Source organism: Jaculus jaculus, chromosome 1 (assembly GCF_020740685.1).
Source record: "Jaculus jaculus isolate mJacJac1 chromosome 1, mJacJac1.mat.Y.cur, whole genome shotgun sequence".
NCBI classification, from domain to species: Eukaryota; Metazoa; Chordata; class Mammalia; order Rodentia; family Dipodidae; genus Jaculus; species Jaculus jaculus.
Genome location: NC_059102.1, coordinates 284,841,121 through 284,863,143, shown reverse-complemented (window position 1 = coordinate 284,863,143; position 22,023 = coordinate 284,841,121). Strand labels below are relative to the sequence as shown.

The 22,023-nt window shown below is 37.3% G+C and overlaps 1 protein-coding gene across 1 annotated transcript in view; it reads left to right on the top strand.

The window, feature by feature from the left end:
* Cdc73 (cell division cycle 73) overlaps positions 1–22,023 on the top strand; it is a 141,405-nt gene that overhangs the window by 98,869 nt on the left and 20,513 nt on the right. The window contains exons 11-13 of the mRNA XM_004659522.2: positions 4,045–4,102; positions 11,065–11,100; positions 11,406–11,493. Of these exons, the coding sequence (XP_004659579.1) occupies positions 4,045–4,102; positions 11,065–11,100; positions 11,406–11,493 (182 nt within the window). The remainder of the gene's footprint in view (positions 1–4,044; positions 4,103–11,064; positions 11,101–11,405; positions 11,494–22,023) is intronic.

Below are 22,023 nucleotides of genomic sequence, written 5' to 3'. Positions count from 1 at the left end.
TTTTGTTTGTTATGTGCTAATGTTTCTTTTCTTGACTGGATAGTACTCCCCCCCCCCCCCAGAACAAATACCAAAAAGTATAAAACTGTCAGTTCAACCTGTATTGCTGCCAAATTCCTGTTCTTGCTTCCTGCTTATCAGATATTTTGGTGTGAAAACCGTTTCACCTCTTTGCTCTTCACCTTTAAAGGAGGGGGTAGTAGAACTGGGTGATACGGTATCTGAGGTTTATTTAGGCAATACTGTACAACTTTATTTCAGAATAGTGGAAGAGCATAGTGCTCTTAAAATTATGGGTGTTGATTAGGGAGTCCTAGAAGTGCCTGTAAACTAGCATGATTAGTAAGAATCTTTGCAATTTTCTTTCAAATTCATAATCTGTTGTTGGGTCTCAGCTGTGTAACTGTGTGTAAATTAACTAAAAAACTAATGAGAATTGTACTGTAGTGACTTGGATGACTCAAAATTTCCATAAACCCAAGAAGACAATAATAAAATTCTTTCTGGCACCTTAAGTTTGGCTCCACTACTTTGTTCTAAAAGATATATGTGGGGTATATAGTGTGATATGATGTGGGGGCGTTTAATGACTCTGGTAGTAAGGAGTGGTTAGAGGAAAAGTAGACCTTGAAGGCCAGTAGAACTAGATAGTAGGCATTATAAAGGGTATTGTATTTAACCTATTTATTTATTATTTTTGAGCAGGGTCTCTTTAGTCAAGGCTGACTGTGTTGTCTCAGGGTGGCCTTGAACTCATGGCAGTCCTCCTACCTCTGCCTCCTGAGTTCTGGAATTAAAGGTGTGTGCTACCATTCCTGGTGTGTGTGTGTGTATATATATTTATTTATTTAAAAAATTTTTTTGTTCATTTTTATTTATTTATTTGAGAGTGACAGAGAGAGAAAGAGGCAGATAGAGAGAGAGATAGGGAGAATGGGCGCGCCAGGGCTGCCAGCCACTGCAAATGAACTCCAGATGCGTGCGCCCGCTGTGCATCTGGCTAACGTGGGACCTGGGGAACCGAGCCTCAAACCGGGGTCCTTGGGCTTCACAGGCAAGTGCTTAACCACTCAACCATCTCTCCAGCCCTATTTATTTATTTTAAGAAATTCTATTTATTTATTCGAGAGCGACAGACACAGAGAGAAAGACAGATAGAGGGAGAGAGAGAGAATGGGCACGCCAGGGCCTCCTGCCTCTGCAAACGAACTCTAGACGCGTGCACCCCCTTGTACATCTGGCTAACATGGGACCTGGGGAACCGAGCCCCGAACCGAGGTCCTTAGGCTTCACAGGCAAGCGTTTAACCACTAAGCCATCTCTCCAGCCCCTGGTTTATATTTTATTTATTTTTATTCTGTCCTTTGTTTATAAGTTTTCTCCCACAGCCAAGAACTATGCTCATTAATTTTAGGCTTACTTTCTAGTTTAGCCTTATGGGCTAGAGTTCTTACCAGATAGCTCATGTGCATAAAAAAGTAATCCCAGGGAAAGACTCTTGATAGTTCTAATTGAAAACTTGTGCCTTTTCCTGTGATGAGAGTATAGGGCTTATTGCTAAAATGTAAATAATTGCCTCAGCAAGCCAAGATTGCATATTAGGCAAACAGAAAGCACTAATATTGGTATTAAAAAGATAAAGTTTTGAGCTTATTTTAAGTTACAATTTATAATGGAAAAGAATTACTATTTTTTTTTATTGTCAACTTCCATAGTTACAGACAATAAAACATGGTAATTTCTCCCCTCCTCACTTTCCCTTTTGCAGTGCCACTCTCCACCATATTCCCTCCCCCTCTCAGTCAGTGTGTGTGTGAGAGAGATCATGCCAGGGCCTCCAGCTGCTGCAAACAAACTATACATGCATATACCACCTTGTGCATCTGGCTTACATGGGAACTGGGGAATCAAACCTGGGACCTTTGGCTTTGCAGGCAAGCCCCCTTAACCACTAAACCACCCCTCAAGCCCTGTATTTAATGTTTTATGTGTATGTGATTTATTTAGAGGAGGATAATAATATCATGAGTAAGCTTTAATTAATTTAAGATTAATACATCCATGACGTCAGCACCCAGAATAACTGTTAAACATAATATGTCCACTAAATGTGAGTAGTGAGTGTATTAGAAAAGGAATATTTTGCTATTATTAGGTGTTTCTGGACCCCAAGAAATTTTTGCTAAGTGCTGCTGTAGCTGTTGTTTCTTTGATAAAGAATGGCTTCTATGACATTCTAACTGAATACTAGGAATACCATTATATTAAAAGTGAAAACATTGCCTTTTTAAAAAAAAAAGTGTGTGGACACTGGACTGAAGATGTATGGAGCAGCTCACTAAATGTTGTTCTCTGACCATTGTTGGTTAGTACCCATTGTCACATTGTCATAGGCTAGCATATGGGTCACCACACCACACCATACAACCCCCCCCCATCATGCACACACATACATAAAAAATGTGCTATGGGCTGGAGAGATGGCTTAGTGGTTAAGGCACTTGTCTACAAAAATGAAGGACTGAGGTTTGATTCCCCAGAACCCACATAAGCAAGATGTACAAGAGGATGTAAGCATCTAGAGTTTGCAGGGGCTGGTTGGAGGCTCTGGTGGCCCCATACCCTCCTCCCTCCCTCCCCTGAAATAATAAAATAAAGTGCTATGGCATAGCCTGCTATTCCATATAGTTTACAATGTAAAATCTAAATATTTGAAGATAATATAGTATAGTCAGACATTATTTAGTGTTATTTCTTTGGAAGTGTTTCTTGTGATACTAATAGCAGTTATTAAAGAAACATTTACTTATTTATTTAAAAGAGAAAGAAGCAGGAAGAGAATGGGCACACCGGTCCTGTAGCCACTGCAGACCATCTCTAGTCATATGCGTTTGGCTTATATGGGTCCTGGGGAAATACAACAGGTGTCCTTTGACATTGCTGGCAAGCACCTTAACCACTAAGCCATCTCGCCAGCCCATAATAGTGACTTTTTATTATGGAATTACAACTCATTCCTGATATTTGTCTAGTTCCCTTATAGAATAAAATTTCCATGAATTAATGATTGTAAAATTTCTATTGAAACTTTCTGGATAGAATAATGAAAACTATGTGAAGAACTAATGTGAATATGATAGAAAATATTATACAAAAGGTCTTTAAAAAGTCTTAAACATTTCTGTTTCTGAGTATATAATTGTTATACTTCAACACTTGGCATATTTCCTTGTACATATTGCATGCTTGCATATTGCTTTTGTCATTCACTTTGTTAAGGTCATGTCTACTTATAACTCAAATATACAAATCTCATTTTTAACAGTGATTTTTCCCAAGTATTTTAAAGGCATTTAATTATTCAAAGTGGTTATGCACTTTTAAATGTACTCCAAAGTATTATTCATTACATGAGATTATTTGTTCAGTTTTGAACTTTTTAGAGACAAAACATTTTACTTAAACAGGTAGGCTGGGGTTGTAGTTGTCATCAGAGCATGTACAAGGTCTTATCTTGATCTCCTATCACCTCCTTTTAAAAAAGCCTTAAAACTTGCTAAACAAAAGAAAGCAGGTAATGCCATTTCTGAAAATATTAAAAATTGTCAGCAAATAAATAATTTAAAATATTACATGCTGACAGTAACTGTCAGTCTTCCAGTAGACATCTCTATTGCTGCATTGCATGAATAATAGCTGAAAAGATAAGTACAATTTTATTTGTTCACATATTTGCCTTTTAAGGGATGAAATGGTTTAGTTGTTTAGTTTGAGAGTATAATCTATCATGGCAGGGGAAATACAGTGTTGTATGTGAGACTGTGGATTTTACCCTACAGAGTTCAGGCTGGCCGTAAACTTGCAAACAACTTGTGGCATACTCCTGCCTTAGTCTCCTATGTTTTTTTTTGTTTTTGAATCTTCAGAAACTCTTGGGGTTTGATCTAGTGACTGTTGGAATAAGAGAGCAATATGAGATATTTTAAAGTGTTTATTAATGTAAAGGAATTTTGATGTCATGCATCAATTTTTATTTTTTTAAAGGAAGGTGCATCTGCTCGTAAGACTCAAACACCTGCAGCCCAGCCAGTACCTAGACCAGGTAAAAATATAAAGCTTTGGCTTTTTATTTCCAGATGGTCATGAAAGTGAATGTTTAGATATGCATAATCTGAAGAAATTGATACTTTACATAAAATACACTGAGGTTTTTTTTTTTTTTTTTCAAATTAACCATCATTACTGCTCAGATCTCATACATAATGCTTACTAAATTTTGGTCAGTACCATTAGTAAATATTTTTTTATCCCTGCCCCATCAGTAAAGCTAAGTTGAATAGCTGCAGAATCTTTGTTTTCCTAGTGTATTTAGTCAATTTGACTAGATTATGAAATAGTGTTTTTTAAATTATTTTCTTCCTCTTCTTTTTTTTTAAGCAGGGTCGCAGCCTTAGTCCAAGCTTTACTGAAACTCACTCTGTAGCCCATCCTGGCCTGGAACACACAGTGATCCTCCTACCTCAGCCTCCAGGGTGCTGGGATTAAAGGTGTGTGCTACCATGCTGGGCTAGATTTTGTAACACATTTGACTGAACTAATAAGATTTCCCTCAGTTTGGTTCAGAGGTCATTGATAAAATAAATAACACACTATATAACATGTAAAGTAATACTACAAGGGGATTTGTAGGTAGAATTGAGTTAAAGGAAAATTTTAAGATGGGGTTTTTGCTTGCTTGTTTTGTTTTTTTGAGGTAGGGCTTTACTCGTTGGCCCAGGCTGGCCTCAAACTCACTGCTGTCTTCCTTTTTTTCCCCTATAAAAAAGTTAAGGATTTTTGTAACTGAGCACTTACTTAAGTTCCATGATGATTCTTTCTTTTTTTAATTTTTTTGTTTGTTTTTATTTATTTGAGAGTGACAGAGAGGGAAAGAGGCAGAGGGAGAGGGAGAGGGGGAGAGAGAGAGAGAGAGAGAGAGAGAGAGAGAGAGAGAGAACGGGCGCGCCAGGGCCTCCAGCCACTGCAAACGAAATCCAGATGCATGTGCCCCCTTGTGCATCTGGCTAACGTGGGTCTTGGGGAATCGAGCCTTGAACTGGGGTCCTTAGGCTGCATAGGCAAGCACTTAACTGCTAAGCCATCTCTCCAGCCCCCATAATGATTCTTTAAAAATAGGTATTAAGCAAGGTCATTTTAGACCCCATCCTTCTTAGTAACTAAAAAGTGATTTTTTTCCCTCCTAATACCTATAGATAATAGTACAATATTGATTTTAGGTGTCTTCAGCGCTTGCTCACGCATGCGCTCGCGCGCTCTCTCTCTCACTTTTTACATTTTGTGATTTCTGTTAATGACTTAGTGTCTGTATATATCATCTTGTTGTTTTTAGTTGTTGTTAGTGCTTTGAAGAAACCAGAAAGGATTGAGAAGGCATAGGTGGAGTTTTAACTGTAGTATTACTCATGAATTTTCTAGTAGCCATAGTGCGGGTCTGGCCATCTTTACATTGATGTTTTTCCCATACAGGAAAATTCTAAAATTAGTATGTTATAAATATTAACTTTCTGGAAGTACTTCTAAAGCATGATAGTAAAGAGCTGGAGGGATGGCTCCCAGCAATCCTACTACCTCTGCCTCCCAAGTGCTGGGATTAAAGGCATTTGCCACCACACCTGGCATCAATTTTTTTTGTAAAGTATGACATTGAGATTGTATGAGACTTATCCTGGAATGCTTTTGAAGATTGATATTACTATGTCCTTGATCCATACTGCCTTTAAACAGGTCTAGTATGTGTGTGTGTGTGCCTCTTCTTTTTCTGTGTTAGTTTTTGTCATTCTTGATTTTTGGAAGGAGTGAAGAACTTCATGTAATATTTGGAATTAGATGCAGTGTATTTTAGGTGATGAGACCTTTTATTTTAGAGATAACCACACCAAAAACAATCATGACAATGTAAGCAACAACTGTTCGTTATTAAAATGCCTTCTATGTACCTAAGCTCTTTGCCAGAAATTAGGAGGAACTAAAGAAACTTCAGGAAGAAGAAAAAAAGTAAAGGAGATAGGAATGAGAAGATGAGTTTGGGCTCAAAGAACACTGTCTATGTAGTGAAGGAAGCTACAGCTTGTCATTTTAATGAAAATCACATGAGAAATTCAGAAATCAGCTAAAAACTAATAAAATCACCTCTTGTAGATTCTCCTTTAGCTTTGTGTTCTATGAATTACAGTTATCTCTATTTCACGTTTTCTCAAAATTGGCATATAAAAGGAGAGTAGAAAATGCTCATATTGGAATCACTTTGCTCAAGTGTGAAATGTGATAAAATGAAGTTCGAGGGTTTAGGTTCTTTTCCATTTGCTTTACCAAAGCACAGTGGAGAGTTTACTGATGGAAATTATTCTAAGTAATGTCTTGTAATATCACAGATATGCCCATGTGACATCCCCCTTTTGGTTTTTTTAGGTAGGGTTTCAGTCTAGCCCAGGCTGACCTGGAATTCACTATGTAGTCTCAGGCTGGCCTGGAACTCAGAACAATCCTCCTACTTCTGCCTCCTGAGAACTGGGATTAAAGGTGTGTGCTATCATGCCTGTGACCTCTCATTTACCTTCTTTCATTTATTCTTTCTTTTTGTTGTGGTTATTGGTGAGACAGGGTCTTGTGTAACCCAGGCTAGCGTGAGCTTGCTATATAGGTGAGGATGACCTTGAATTCCTGGTCCTTCTTTCCTACAAGTGTTGGGATCATAGACATGCATTGTCATGCCTGGCCATTGAGTCTCTGCTGATAATGAGATAGGGTCTTGGTATGTATCCTAGTCCTCCTGTATTAGTCTCTTGAGTGCATGTGCGCCAGAGTCATATATTTCTTTGCACCTATATGTTCACATGTCCTACTCAACACACTGAAAAAAATTTAGTTTTAGCACAAGTTTGGCATTACAAATCAATTTTGGGCTGGAGAGATTTGCTCAGCTGTTAAGGTGCTTGTTTGCAAAGCCAGTGCCCATATAAGGCCAGATGGACAAAGTGGTACAGGCGTGTTTAGGTGTTTGCAGTGGCAAGGCCCTGGTACCTCCCATATTAATATTCTCATTCTCTCTCAGCTTTCCCCCCTTGCAAATTAAAAAAAAAAAAAAAAGTCAATTTCAGTGGTTTGAAATTGTTAGGATCTTGAAGTCATTTGTCCTAATTATTTTTGAAAATACTTTTGTTCACCCACAGAAATGTTAAATGTATTTACTTTGGAGTGCCACTCTGTTTTGAAAGGATATTTTTTAATATTTGGCATGTTTATGCTATTTTAAAAATTTTTAAAATGTGAAGACACGAAACATATCTAGCAGTATAATAGGTAGTGCATAGGGGATTATGAAATTACACTATTATTTACTAGGTGCAGTTTGTATCATTTGGAAATGGTAGAATGAACTAAACTCTCCCCTTGGATTGGGAGTCTCAAGGATGAAATTACTTTTTTCCTCCTACTGTGTCTGTGTGTATGTATGTATGTGTTTGTGTATATGAATGTAGGTGCCTGTGTGTATATATATAAAGTGTGGTGGATATGTATGAGTGTGGTACTTATGTGTATGTGTTTGAGTATGAGTGTGGGTACATGTGTGTATGTAGTGCTCATGTATATTGATTATAGTGCGTGTGTGCCATGGCACAATATTCAACTTGAGTGACGTTTTCTTGTGTAGCCCCAAGCTTCCTCCACCTCCTTTCATGCTGCAAGGGCACTGGGATTACAGCTGCTTTCACTACAACATCCAGGTTTACATTGCATCTCAGGATCTGAACTTAGGTACTCAAACTTGCATGGCAAATGCTTTATCCTCCGAACTGTCTTCCCCAGCTTGGAATTCCACTTTTGGGCAGTTACTTTTTTTTAAAATATTCTTGTCAAATACTTACTTAGTACCGTTTTGCTAGGTTCTTCCGTGGTAGAATGTAAGTATTTTTATGCTTAAACACTTCAAAACTCCAAAAATTGCAAGTCTTAACTTTGAGTAGTGTAACTAATGGTATGTATTTCCTAACATATCCAGTAATACAAGTAAGCCACAGTCCTCAGTATCATTTCCTTTCTTATAGCCTGAATATATCTCTTGAATGCATCCCTGCCTTTCTTTCCTGTACTTGCTAATGCATCACAGTCCTAACTTGAGGCTCAAGTTTTTTTTTTAAACTTCTAATTTACAGTCTTTTTTTTTTTTTTTTTTTTTTTTGAGAGCGACAGACACACAGAGAGAGACAGTTAGAGGGAGAGAGAGAGAATGGGCGCGCCAGGGCTTCCAGCCTCTGCTACCGGACTCCAGACGCGTGCGCCCCCTTATGTATCTGGCTAACGTGGGACCTGGAGAACCGAGCCTCGAACCGGGGTCCTTAGGCTTCACAGGCAAGCGCTTAACCGCTAAGCCATCTCTCTAGCCCTAATTTACAGTCTTTTGGAGATGAATGGGTAGGCTTTAGCTCTAGTTCGCTTTATACTGCTATTGTGGCATTGAGGAAGTTAGCACTGTATGTTTTATGTATACAATCCTGTAGTTTTAAATCTATGTGGTGATGATTTCTAAATTGTATCTTCAGTTAGTTAGTCTCTTCTTACATATTCTATTATCAATTGATATTAACCAGCTCTTCTTCATTAAGATATGTTACAGGCTTTTAAAACCTAATTTAAATTTTCCCCTCACTTTTCCTCCTACGATCTTGTTCTCTACACTTTGCTATTTTATTAATAAGTGACACTCCTATTAATTCAGGTTCCTATGCCTATTTCCTTACTCTTATTTTAATCTGTCAGCAGACTCTGTCAGATTCACTTTCTGAATCCTTCCTTTACCTGTTTCACTTTATCTCTACTGGTGCAACTCAAGACACCATTTCTCTAGATCAGAAATGCAGTGTCTTCCATTGTGGTGAGCAGACTGGTATTCTCTCAAGATACACAGTACAAATTGAGGGCAAATACTATATCCAATTGCACAATAATTGTTTTAGTAATTCAGCCATTTCAAATGAACTACTTAACTGATGTCTGTGCCCCCTTGTGCATGTCTTTTATGTGAGTCCTGGAGAACCGAACCGGGATCCTTTGGCTTTGCAGGCAGATGACTTAACTGCTAAGCCATCTCTCCAGTCCTATTTTTTCAGTTTTTTAAGGAGGCCCATACAGAAGCCCATAGTGATAGTCCTAGTTTATATACCTGTCAGTAGTATATAAAAGTTTTTTTCCTACCTGTTGTTTGTTTTTTCAATGATAAGCTATTCTGACAGCATTGTGATAGAATAGCAATGTAGTTTTTATTTGTATTTTCCTGGTTGCCAAGAGTTTTGAACATTTTTTCACATTATTTATTGTCTGTTTTCTGTGACTTTTGAGAAGAGTCTGTTCATTTCACTTGCCAGTTTATTGATTAGGTGATTTTTAACTTTTGGTGTTAATTTATTACGCTTGAAAATAGTTTCATTTGCAAGCAGAGAGAGAGGAGAGAGAGACAGAATAGGTGTCTCCAGCTGCTGCAAACCCCAGATACATGCACTGCTTTGTGCAGCTGGCTTAACAGAAAAGAAAGAAGGAAATCTAAAATCATCTTCATTACCTCCTTCCTTCTACTCTCAGCAATATCTGTCTTTTACATCTATTTATCTTGTCATTAGTTTGTTCTCCAACAAATACTATTTCCTGAAACTATATTATATAACAGATGATAGTATTGAGCTTGTATTTATTTGTGAGCTTTATGATTTAAGAAAGTTTTAGTCTTCATCAAAAAGAAAAATAAATATGTATGTTAACTTGTCTTTGTTAGGTTGGAAAGATTCTTAGTACTGAACTTTGTAGTATTTTGTTACAATGAAATACCCGTACAGAGGTGTATGAAGAATTCATGAGGATGTAACATTTTGTAGCCAAAACTGAACACAATCCAAAAATGTTTGTGCTTATATTATTCCCTTAAAGGTGGCATCTATTTCTACAAACTGATAATGAATTTAATTTTTCCCCTACTGTCAACTAATCACACATACATACATACATACATACATACATACATACATACATACATACATACATATTTTCATGGTTTTAGAATTGCTGAGTCATATTCCCAGTGTTACGTGTGACCATTTCTTCCATATTAGTTTCCCAGACTCATTTTCAGTTAGCACCTTTTTCTTTCCAGAATTAGATTTAGATTTTCTCCCTGCATTTGACTGCCCATCCTGAGATCTCATTCCTTACCCTCCTTAATGATTAGGTTTTGGTACATTATGTTTACTCTTTGTTCTGTGAAGTGGTTATTGTCTTGTTCTTCATTATACATGAGTGAATTCAAACTTAAATAGTGTACATTTTATTATTGCAAATTTGAAGAGCAAAAATAACTGCATTACACGGGGCACACAAAGTAGTTGAGATTGTGATATGTAAATAAGTACTGAAAATTGAGCATGTAGCACTTTCAAACCTAAGTGTGGATCATAAATTGGGTTACTTTTATGTGTGTATTTCTGTGCATTTATAAAGCCTACCATATACGAAAATAGTAAGACTACATAAATACTTGTGTTTTAGAATACAACCACAATTATTAATCAGGTAATTTCCAAGTTAATGTAGATTTTCAAATATACTCATTGCTTTTGCTTTTTATTATCTTTTTCTCTCCTAGTAAAAAGTATGAAAAAACAATTGAGTTCTTAGCTCCCAATAACTGTAAAATACTTCCCTCTTCTATACCCCTTCCAACAGTGTTATATGTTCTTGTGATACTCTGTTTTTGCATTTATACCAGGTAATTTCTTGGAAATTGTATTCTTCATTCACCAGACCTAGACATCTGTGAACATGATAATATTATGTGTATACATGTCTTATGATAGCATGGTTAGGTCATCCTAAGGTTTTTTTTTTTTTTTTTTTTTAAATGAAGTAAGACATTTGAAATGTTCTAATCTTGTGAATACTGTTAACATTTAGGCTTTCCTTTCATGTATAAAAAGAAGAATATGGTTTACATAAAAATTATTTCTTTTCCTCCTATAGTTTCTCAAGCAAGACCTCCTCCAAATCAGAAGAAAGGTATGATTGTGCCTATGATTTTAAACTTTAAGAAGTAAAGTAAATGGACCTAGGTTGCAAAACCAGGGCTTGTAATTCTACTTGTATCAAATGGTGTGCTTGGTATCCATTCTTACGAATCAGTATGTAAGCCACACAGGTCATTAAATAACTTTTGCAATCATCATAGCTGGGTTTAAAATGTTGTAAGCACGAAAGAGTTAAAGTTGGAAGCATTTTAAATTATCTTTTAATAGTAAATAGAATTATAATTCCTTTCAACTATGATAATGATATATTTGTTACCTTGAAAATTTGTGTTACAGGATCACGAACACCCATTATAATTATTCCTGCAGCTACCACTTCCTTAATAACCATGCTTAATGCAAAAGACCTTCTCCAGGATCTGAAGTAAGTAATTGGTTATAAGCAATTTGCTAAACTCTTTGTACAGGACACTGAGATATCACTGTTAGTAGTTGTTACTGATTGAGTACTACTCAGTTGGAGAAAACACAACTTTTTTTTTTAACAGATAGCTGAAGAATTACACTTCAGCTGTGTATTCTTTTATTTTCCCTAAATTACATTCTTATTTGAATTGTTTAGAGAGAATTACTGATGAAAAGGATACTACTATTAACTTGCAGTGCAAATTGTTTTGGCTTTCCCCTGAAGAGCTTGAGAAATTTCTGAAACAAACCCAGGTTCTTTTTATGGTTTTGATGTGTGTGTACTCTGAGGTAGGGGTTAGTGGAAGGCAACCAAGTAGAGGTCATAGTTATTTAACCTAGATAGAAGTAAAAATTGAGGAAGTGAAAATGAATTTCAGTTTATAGAAAACCTTTTGAAATTTTATATGTCTGTTTTCCATTTCCTTTTAAAAGTGAGTGCAGCCGTATTTCTACTCAATCTGTTGTAAAGTAAATGTGACACCTTGATGGGTTCAAAAAAAATTTCCTTTTCTGAGTCAGCTTCAACCTAAGGTCTAACATGTAGCTCTTTAAGTTAATAAATATGAATACATATGACACTGTTAAATTTTGTGACTTTTTCTCCTACTCCCCTTTCTCTCTCACTGTCCGTGTGTTGTGTGTGTGTGTGTGTGTGTGTGTGTTTTAATAGACAGAATGCTTTGTAGCCCCAGGCTGGCCTTGAACTTACTGTGTTGCCCAACTTGGCCTTAAATTCCTAATTCTTCTTCCTCTACCTCCCAAGTGCTGGAACGAGAGGTATGTGTCACCATACCTGGCACATCTTTCTACTACTTCTTGAATTGTTTGTCATAAATAGTATAGATTATGTTAAATTTGCTTTAAATAGTTTTCAAGGACATGTATCTTAATAAGATTTAAAATGATCCGTGATAAAGTGATCTGCAGCATTCTTTCAAGTTAATAAGGGTCAGCATGAAAAACAATGAATTTTTCTTGAGTGTTTTTCTACTCTTCCTGATTGTTCAAATGGGTCTGCATTTTACATATTCCATTAAACACTGCTGTGTGACTTAGAGACTTAAGATCTTTCTACCTTCATGGTGCTCTTTATCATACAAACGGATAAAACCAAGAATTCAGAAAGCTATACTTGAAGGACTAAGACAGGTGCCAACTGTATTATGCTATTATATATTCATAGTGGTTGTTACTTATTAAATAGAGGTTAGATTATCCAATTTTATTTGGTATGTGGTGACTTAGTCTTGATGTTTGCTTTGAATTTAGACTGTTAACTAATTTCTTTTTATTTGTTGGCTTTAAATTTTTTAAATTAATTTTTAAAGTTAACATACAAAGTGATAAGTTTCACTGTGACATTTTCACACTTAATTGTCATTATATTTTGTTCTTATCTTTTTTCCCCACCATACTCTTCCCCCATTCCTTCTGCCCCTTCTGGCTGGTACCCTTCCTGCCTCCAAATAGTCCTCCCTTCTGCTTTCATGCCACATGAATTCTACTATCTTCTTTTACTCTCTTCACGTTGCTCTTTATTTATTTATTTTTTGGTTTTTTGAGGTAGGGTCTCACTCTAGCTCAGGCTGACCTGGAATTAACTGTGTAGTCTCAGGGTGCCCTGGAACTCAGTGATAATCCTACCTGTGCCTCCCAAGTGCTGGGATTAAAGGCGTGTGCCACCATGCCCAGCTTTATTTATTTTATTTTATTTTTTTTTGAGGTAGGATCTCTCTCAAACCCAGGCTGATCTCAAAGTCGTTCCCTACCTCTGCCTCCTGAGTGCTGGGATTAAAGGCATGTGACACTATGCCCGGCCTCCATATGATTTTTTTAATTTTAAAAATTTATTTATTTATGGTCACTCCAGGGTCTTCAACCACTGCAGACATACTCCACATACATGTGCCACTTTGTGCATCTGACTTATGTGTGTTCTGGAGAATCCAACTTGGGTCCTTTGGCTTTGCAGGCAAGTGCCCTTAACCAAGCCATCTCCCCAGTCCATCCACATGCAATTTTTCATACTATTGTTTTATAATATAATTAGATCAATTATTGTGATTCTTACAATATTGGTTTTTTCTACTTAGGATTACTTTGGCTATTTGAGGCCTTCAATGTTTCCATATGAAATTTAGGCTTACTTATTTTTCTAGTTCTGTGAAGAATGTTATTGGAATTTCAATGAAGATTGCTTTGAATCTGTAGATTGGTTCTGTCAATATGGCCATGCTTATAGTGTTAATAAGTGCTGATCCATGAGCATAGAACATCTTTCCATATTCTGGTGTCTTTTGCAATTTCCTTCAATGTTTTAAAGAGTTCTTTGTAGAGGTTTTCACATCCTTCTTTGGGTTTATTCCTAGATTTTTTTTTTTTTTTGAAGCTCTTCAGCCATTCTTTAATTAAATTTAATTCAATAATCAAATGTGCTCTATATGTACATACATCCAGGTTGGTGTAACTTCCTTTCTTTTTTTAAAATTAGTTTTCTATTCTGCAAGTGCAGGCAGTTTGGTACCATTATTAGGCTGCTCCGTGACCCACCTCCTCCTGATTGGCCCCTCCTTGTTTAGGTATATGGGTTGTGCATTGTGGAGTTAGCCCACAGTTATTGGTACAATAAATGTCTCTGTATATCATGACCCAACATGTGGCTCTGACATTCTTTTGCCCCCTCTTGCGCAAAATTTCCCTGCGCCATGTTGGGTTCATTTTTGGTCTGCTTCAGTGATGAGGTGTTGGGGGCCTCTGAGGCTCTGGCTCTCTGGTTTGGTAGGCGTTGATTTTTCTCTGTGTTGATCTCCTTCCCCCTTGTGCTGGTATCCGGTTCATCAGGAAAACAGCACCCTTGCTTGTTTTGCCAATTTTCCTTAGTTTCACCTGTGGCCCTTTTGGGGTATGATGGGGTGGCTCTCTCCTTAGGATGTGCATCTATCTGAAAAAGAGAAGCAAATTCTCCAATAGAGAGTAAGTTAGTTCCAAGACAAATGAAATAACCCTTACTTTTTTTAATAGCGAGTTTAATAGGTGTAGGCCCTCTTGTAGCCCATGATTGATGGTAGCTTGATATTGGAGAGAGGGTTTATGTTTGGATATGATTCTGACTTGTTTCCCAGCTCTAGCTATGGGTCCTGGACCACTGAGGGATCAGTTAGCCAAATCAAGAGCAGTTGGTTCCCCACCATGGTTGTGTGCCACTATTGCACTTGTGTGGGTATCACAACAGATTATTTGCTACTAAGTAGGTTAGACCATGAGTTGCTCGGACAGATATTGGTCATTTCCCCCAGTTGCCCATGTAGCACCTTCTGGCACTAGACACGCTGTCTGGGGACTGACTCTCTCCTGGCCTCCAGCCATGTCGTTCCATTTTATGTGTCAGCTGCATATGGTGTCTTCAGCAGTAGGGTCTTACCACTAACCTTTGGTGGGTCATCAAGTACTCTGATAATAATCTGTCATTCTTTCTTACAAGCCTACTCTACAATATCAAGCTACCATCAATCATGGGGTACAAGAGGGCCTACACCTATCAAACTGTCTATCAAAAAAGTAAGTGTTATCTCAATTTTCCGGGTGCTAACTTATTCTCTGTTGGAGAATCTGCTTCTCTTTTTTAGATAGATGCAGATCCTAAGAAGAGAGCTGCCCCAACATACCTCAAAAGGGGCCCAACTGAAACTAAGGACAATTGTCGAAACAAGCAAGGGTGATGTTTTCCTGTGAACAGGATACCAGCACAAAGGGGAAGGAGACCAACGCAGAGAAAAATCAACTCCTACCAAATCAGAGAGCCAGAGCCTCAGAGGCCCCCAACACCTCAGCACTGAAGCAGACCAAAAATGAACCCAACATGGCTCAGGGAAATTTTGCGGAAGAGGGGGTGGAAAGAATGTCAGAGCCACATGTTGGGTCATGGTTTGCAGAGACATTTATCATACCAATAACAGGGGGTGGGCTAACTCCACAATGCACGACCCATTTACATCAACAAGGAGGGTCCAATGGGAGGGGGTAGATCATAAATGAGCCTAAACAATGGTACCAAACTGCCTGTATTTTCTGAAAAGAAATCTAATAAATTAAATAAAAAAAAAAAAAAGAAAACCTTGTAGCTTTCTCTGATTGTGGGTGATAGCCCCATGCTGGTACTGGGAGTTACAGGTCAGTGTCCCCTAAGAAAATGAGGAAAAAAGGTAAACTAATATATAGAAGTTAGAGAGGAGAGAGACAGAGGAGAGGGAGAGATTTTTTTGTTAAGCTATAGTGCATGGGAATTTTTTTTCCCAATTCCTTTCTCATAGAGTTGACTACTACTGGTTTTTGTGTGTTGATTTTGTATCCTGCTACATTGCTAAATGTGTATATCAAGTCTCAAGAGTTCTGGTAGAGGTTTAGGTTCCATTAAGTGTAGGGTGTTACGCAAAATAGTGATACTTTGGTGTTATCATATTGGTATCCGCTTTCTTATTCCATTGTTTTAGCTGTGACTGCAACCCTTTAATACGAATGGTAAAAGGCATGACAGCTTAAAATACAGACTGAAATTTCTATTGTTTAATGGACTGTAGATCTGTGGACTTAAAAAAATAACTGACAAGCAAATATTTAATAAAATAGTCTTAATTTGAGTTCTTGGGTTCTGTTTAAACTTAATTAAGCAAAGAATGAATTAAGAAATTTACTAGTTTCTTTAATAGATTAATGTATACCTGGCAGACTAATAACAATATCTAAGTAGATGAAGTGTACATTATGAACTTCCAGTCCACTAATATAGCACGCCTGATAATGTGAAAAATAACTCCTACTGTCAACACCTACAAAAACTAGATAAAATATAATATACATCCAAAATGTACTGCTGAGCTGGAATGAAAATAATTTCTACAAAGTAGAAAATGACAACCAACAAAGTGCACTGGTGTTATGAGGAAAGAAAAGTACATGCATTTCTTTGATATGGTTTTTACCATTCACTCAGTGGAGGGGAAATGTAATCATAAAAGAATTATGCAACCAATTAGAAGAATATATCTCCTGCTGACCTATTTAGTAGTATTGGGCAGATGAGACACCTAGCATTCAAGTTAGAAATTGAGTTTTATTGTAGTTTTGACAGCTGTATAGGTATCAAGAACAAAAACTCTTACAAGTTCAATGTTGTAAAATGTCTTAAAAAGTGTCTGAATATATGAAAGGTTCAATGTTGACAATTACTTGCTAAATATTCTAAACAATACCTAGGAAAATAATTCCATTCAGCAACATAATTAATACCCAAAAGAAGAATATTAGTGTTTTTGCTTCTTACTCAATAGAATACTTTCAGAAGAAAACTAAGGCGACCCTTCCTCCAAAGAGAAAATCATACTGCTTTGGAAATACTTTGTGGCTGCTCAAAATAATTTGCAATTCCTGATGACCTCAGGATTTACTACTATGCAGTCCAGTTTTTAAAGGGGCCTTCATCCTGAGCTTGTCCTTGCTCTCTATGTGCGCACCATGGCACTTGTACACCCATCCACACACACGCAAATGCCTTCAGTTTAAATAGCTTTCTTTATACACTATAGGTAGCCTGACACATACAAGACTAGCCATGCATTGTACTTTGTTTATCTTTAAATTTTTTAGTGTTGTTTTGTTTTGTTTTGTTTTCAAGGTAGGGTCTTGCTGTAGCCCCAGGCTGACCTGGAATTCACTGTGTAGTCTCAGGGTGGCCTTGAACTCATGGTCATCCTCCTATGTGCTGGAATTAAAGGCTTGTGCCACCACTCCTGGCTAAATTTTTTTTTATTGATTTACTTGAGTGTATTTGTGTATGTGTGTGTGCTCTTGTATGCACTGTATGCACATGCGTGTGCGTGCCAGGTACTCTAGCCATTGCAAATGAGCACCAGATATAATACTTTTTGCTTCAGGCTTATGTATGTGGCTTCAGAATTGAACTCTGGATGGCAGACTTTGCAGGCAAGCACCATTAACCACTGTTTCATATTCTCAAGACCTTCAAGACCTTTTTGGTGGTTTTGAATGATAACTTTCAATAAAATATTTAAAATATTCAGTTAGCTCTATAGAAAGAAGAAACTTGGATATTGGGTTTTTAAAGTAATATTTGTGTGTATGTGTATGGCTGTGCTAAGGTGAAAACCCTGCACATGAATACCAGATGTACTCACGGTTTTGTGTTTTTTTGTTTTTTGTTTTTTGTTTTTTGTTTTTTTTTTTTGCGTGTGTGTATGATGTGAGTGGTTTGGGAATTGAATACAGGCCAACAGACTTTGCAAACAAGCACCACAAACATCTAGCCATCTTCTCAGCCCCTATATGCAAGATCATTTTATTAGATATGGTTGTTTTGACTGAATGTGGAACTTAATGAGATCCCCAAATAATGTACAACCCAGCAAATATGAATATAGTTTTGACCTGGCTCTTGAATTGATTTGTCAACTATGACCAAAATTGTTAAATCTTTACATAAATGGATTTTTTTGTTATTTTTGCATAACTGAGAAATTTCTGCCCTATACTTGAGAGGAAGGATTATTTTGATTCATGGATTACCATGTTCAGACCATGATTCGCTTGACCCATATTATGCATCGTGAGAATATCATGGTTGCAGGAGCTTGTGTAGGATGAAGCTGTTCCTTTCATAGCAGACAGGAAGGAAAAAGAAGGAAGGCATGGAAACCAAGTAGCATTCAAAGACACTCCCTCAGTGACCTCCTTCACAGGGAGGTTCTACCTTGTTTCCATCTTCCCAAGATAACACTGCTAGTTGGAGACGGAACGATCCACACATGAGCCTGTGGGAAATACAAGCCATAACACAACTAACTACTTTTAAAAATATTTAGTGTTTGTTTTTTAAGTTTTCAAATACTTTTAGTTTTTTTTTTTTAATGTATGTTCCTCTATCTCCTTCCCACCTTCTAATCATTATGCAGAAGTAGTCTGGCATTTATTTTTTTAAATATTTTATTTTTATTTTATTTATTTATTTGAGACAGACAGACACAGAGAGAAAGACAGGTAGAGGGAGAGAGAGAGAATGGGCGCGCCAGGGCTTCCAGCCTCTGCAAACGAACTCCAGACGCGTGCGCCCCCTTGTGCATCTGGCTAACGTGGGACCTGGGGAACCGAGCCTCGAACCGGGGTCCTTAGGCTCACAGGCAAGCACTTAACTGCTAAGCCATCTCTCCAGCCCCTAGTCTGGCATTTATAACCAGTGAAGTAGATATGCTTTTACTTGTTTGGTTTTCTTCTTAAGCTGTGTTTTTATGTTTCCAGTTTTCTCATCTAAAGTTGATTTTTAAGACATGAGCTCGTTTTGTTATTAAACTCAATATGTAGGTATTAAGTAACGGATTCAGGGAGGAGGGAACACTGTGAAAATTGGGCAATGAGAGGTTGTATGTCTGAAATTCAAAATCTGATTGTGTTTTTTTATGAGCTTATGATTAACTTATTTAAATTCCTATTTCTTTTTTTTTTAATTTTATTTATTTGAGAGTGACAGACAGAGCGAGAACGACAGATAGAGGGAGAGAGAGAGAATGGGCGAGCCAGGGCTTCCAGCCTCTGCAAACGAACTCCAGATGCGTACACCCCCTTGTGCATCTGGCTAACGTGGGACCTGGGGAATCGAACCTTGAACTGGAGTCCTTAGGCTTCACAGGCAAGCGCTTAACCGCTAAGCCATCTCTCCAGCCCAAAATTCCTATTTCTTAAGGTTTAGAAAAACTTCATTATAAGGGAAAGAAAGTGTGCAGAGCTTCCGAAAAGCTAAAGAGATTCCCCAGAAATGGGAACACCTCTTAGGGAAGTAGATTTTAGTTCCTACAGTGCTCTCTTACACTTAATGTTTTGTACAGTTTTTGAACTAGGGCTTTTAGTGTGTGTGCATATATGCATACATACATGTACTTGAGGCTGAAGCTCAAGTTAGTTTCAAATTCATGGTGATCCTCTACCTCTGCTTCCTGAGTGATAGCATTAAAGGTGTTAGCCACTATACACACACTGCTCAAATTAGATAGTATTTTAAAGCTTCTTCTAAGTCATTTTTATAAACTGCTCATCTTAATATGTTACAAGTCTAGTATTTATAGTACAAAGACATTAAAAAGCAAATTTTAGTGTCTTTCTGCTTAGTCTTACTACAGAGCTGCCAGACAATTAAATGGACCACATTTTTAGGATAGATTGTGCCTTTTTTTTTTTTTCAAAGTGTAAAACATTTCCCTCATTGTTTAACACCTCATTGCAACTGACAGCTCCCCTACTGGTTTGAGTCAGCTAGAGGCTTTGCCATGTAATTAATGCATAATTGAAACCTCCTTCACACAATTATAGTATTGGCTGTAACCCATAGTTCAAGTTGGCATACATTCTGTTTGGATTTATTTTAATTGTAGATTCTTCTATTTTCTAGCCCTTTAATAAGTAAATGAAGCAAAAAACTAATATTCAGCTCTACCCTTTTTTTATCTTTTGGTTTTTCAAAGTAGGATCTGGCTTTAGGCCAGGCTGACCTGGAATTCACTATATAGTCTCAGGGTGACCTCGAACTCACATCAGTCCTCCTACCTCTGCCTCCTGAGCTCTGGGAGGCGTGCACCACCATGCCCAGCTAGCTTTGCCTTTAACATCCTTACTTCTAACATTTCTAACAAAATTAAGGGTGTATTGCAAAAGTACTAAAAAAATTTTTTTTTTTACTCCTGTAAACATGAGTTTAGTAGGAATGTACTGTTAAATAAAAGGTTGATCAAGGCTGGGGAGATTGCTCAATGGTTAAAGGTGTTTACTTGCAACGCCTGATGACCAGGGTGTGACTTCCCAGTACCCATGTAAAGTGGCTCATGCATATCTGGAGTTCCTATGTGGGCACAAGAGGCCCTGGTGTACCCATATTCACTCAATTCTGTCTGTCTCACATAAATAAAAATACTTTAAAATACTCTATTTTGTGAGATATACAGAAGTAGGCGTATGTATGTATGTATGTATGTATGTATGTATGTATGTTGGGGGGAGGTGCACCAGGGCCTCCAGCCACTGCAAATGAACTCCAGATGCATGTGCCCCTTTGTGCATCTAGCTTATGTGGGTCCTGGGGACTTGAACCTCGGTTCTTTAGCTCTGCAGGCAAGCACCACATCTGCTAAGCTATCTCTCCAGCCCAAATAAAATACTTTAAAAATATTTACTTATTTATTTGAGAGAGAGAGAGAGCACGCACGTGTGCACACACACGCACTAGGGCCTCCAGCCACTGCAAATGAATTTCAGACGCATGCACCACTTTGTGTATCTGGCTTACATGGGTCCTGGAAAATCAAACCAAAGTCCTTTGGCTTTGCAGGCAAATGCCTTAACCATCAAGCCATGTCTCCAGCCCCCAAATAAAATACTTATAAAAATAAAAACAGTTGATTAAATGAAATGTGTTATTCTGACCTTGATGGCATCTGACAAGGCAGCATCAACAAGAAAAAGAGCTTACATAGGAAAATGGTATAAAGATATGTAGAGGGTTCCTCTTGCATTCACCAAATACTGTTTTAGACATGTTTATAAAGAAACTACTTGAAGCTCAGGAAATAACCGTTGGGGATTAAAGTAGGCAGGATAAGGGTTGGAACTTTACACCTGTCTGAGAATAGTTCTGGTGACTAACAGCCACAGGCAATGCAAACTGATATGTCCATTATAGAAAATAGTGTTGGATTTTCTTTTTCTTCCTACCACACTGAAGACACTATTGCACTGTTACTGAGCTTATTTTGTTAATGATCAGTCAGCTGCTAGGATGATATTCAGTTTTGTGAAGAATATCTGATAATTTTACTTGTATTTATGTATGAAAGTCTTTATACCTCCTACTTGTGATGTCTTAGAATTAAGTCTGTGGATTATTGTTGTTCAGTTCTCAAAGTAATTTATTTCCTGTGTAAAATTTTTGAGCATCCTATGAAGAATATGGGAGTCATCTAGAAAACATTTGCTAAATGAGCATTTGGAAACATTACCCATCTAGTATCACTTTAAATTCTCAGTTTGAGGTTCTTAACATGTCCATATTATTATTGTTGCTTAAAATGTAGTTTTAAGACATTGGATTTTCTTTGCAATTGCCAGGGTAGTAGTTAAAGCTAGGGGTAGAGGAAGAAAGGACGGGCAAGAGACTTTATTTCTAATATACCACTGCTTCAGACTTAACCCCCTCCCCAGAGTGTCCTAGTTTATGAGGAAGAGAACTTTACCAGATTCCCTACATTAATCAGGATTTGGACTTGGTTTTCTATTCTTAAAGGTCCAGTAAAATGTAAAAATCAAAAACAAAAAACCAAAGCTTAGTGTTGTTTGCAAGGCTGTTTGTGGTTAGTACCTTTTTCTTGAGTTCACTTCTCCAGTCTTTTCCAAACCATTTGTTTTAAACATTTTATTTTTTTTAGCTGGGCAT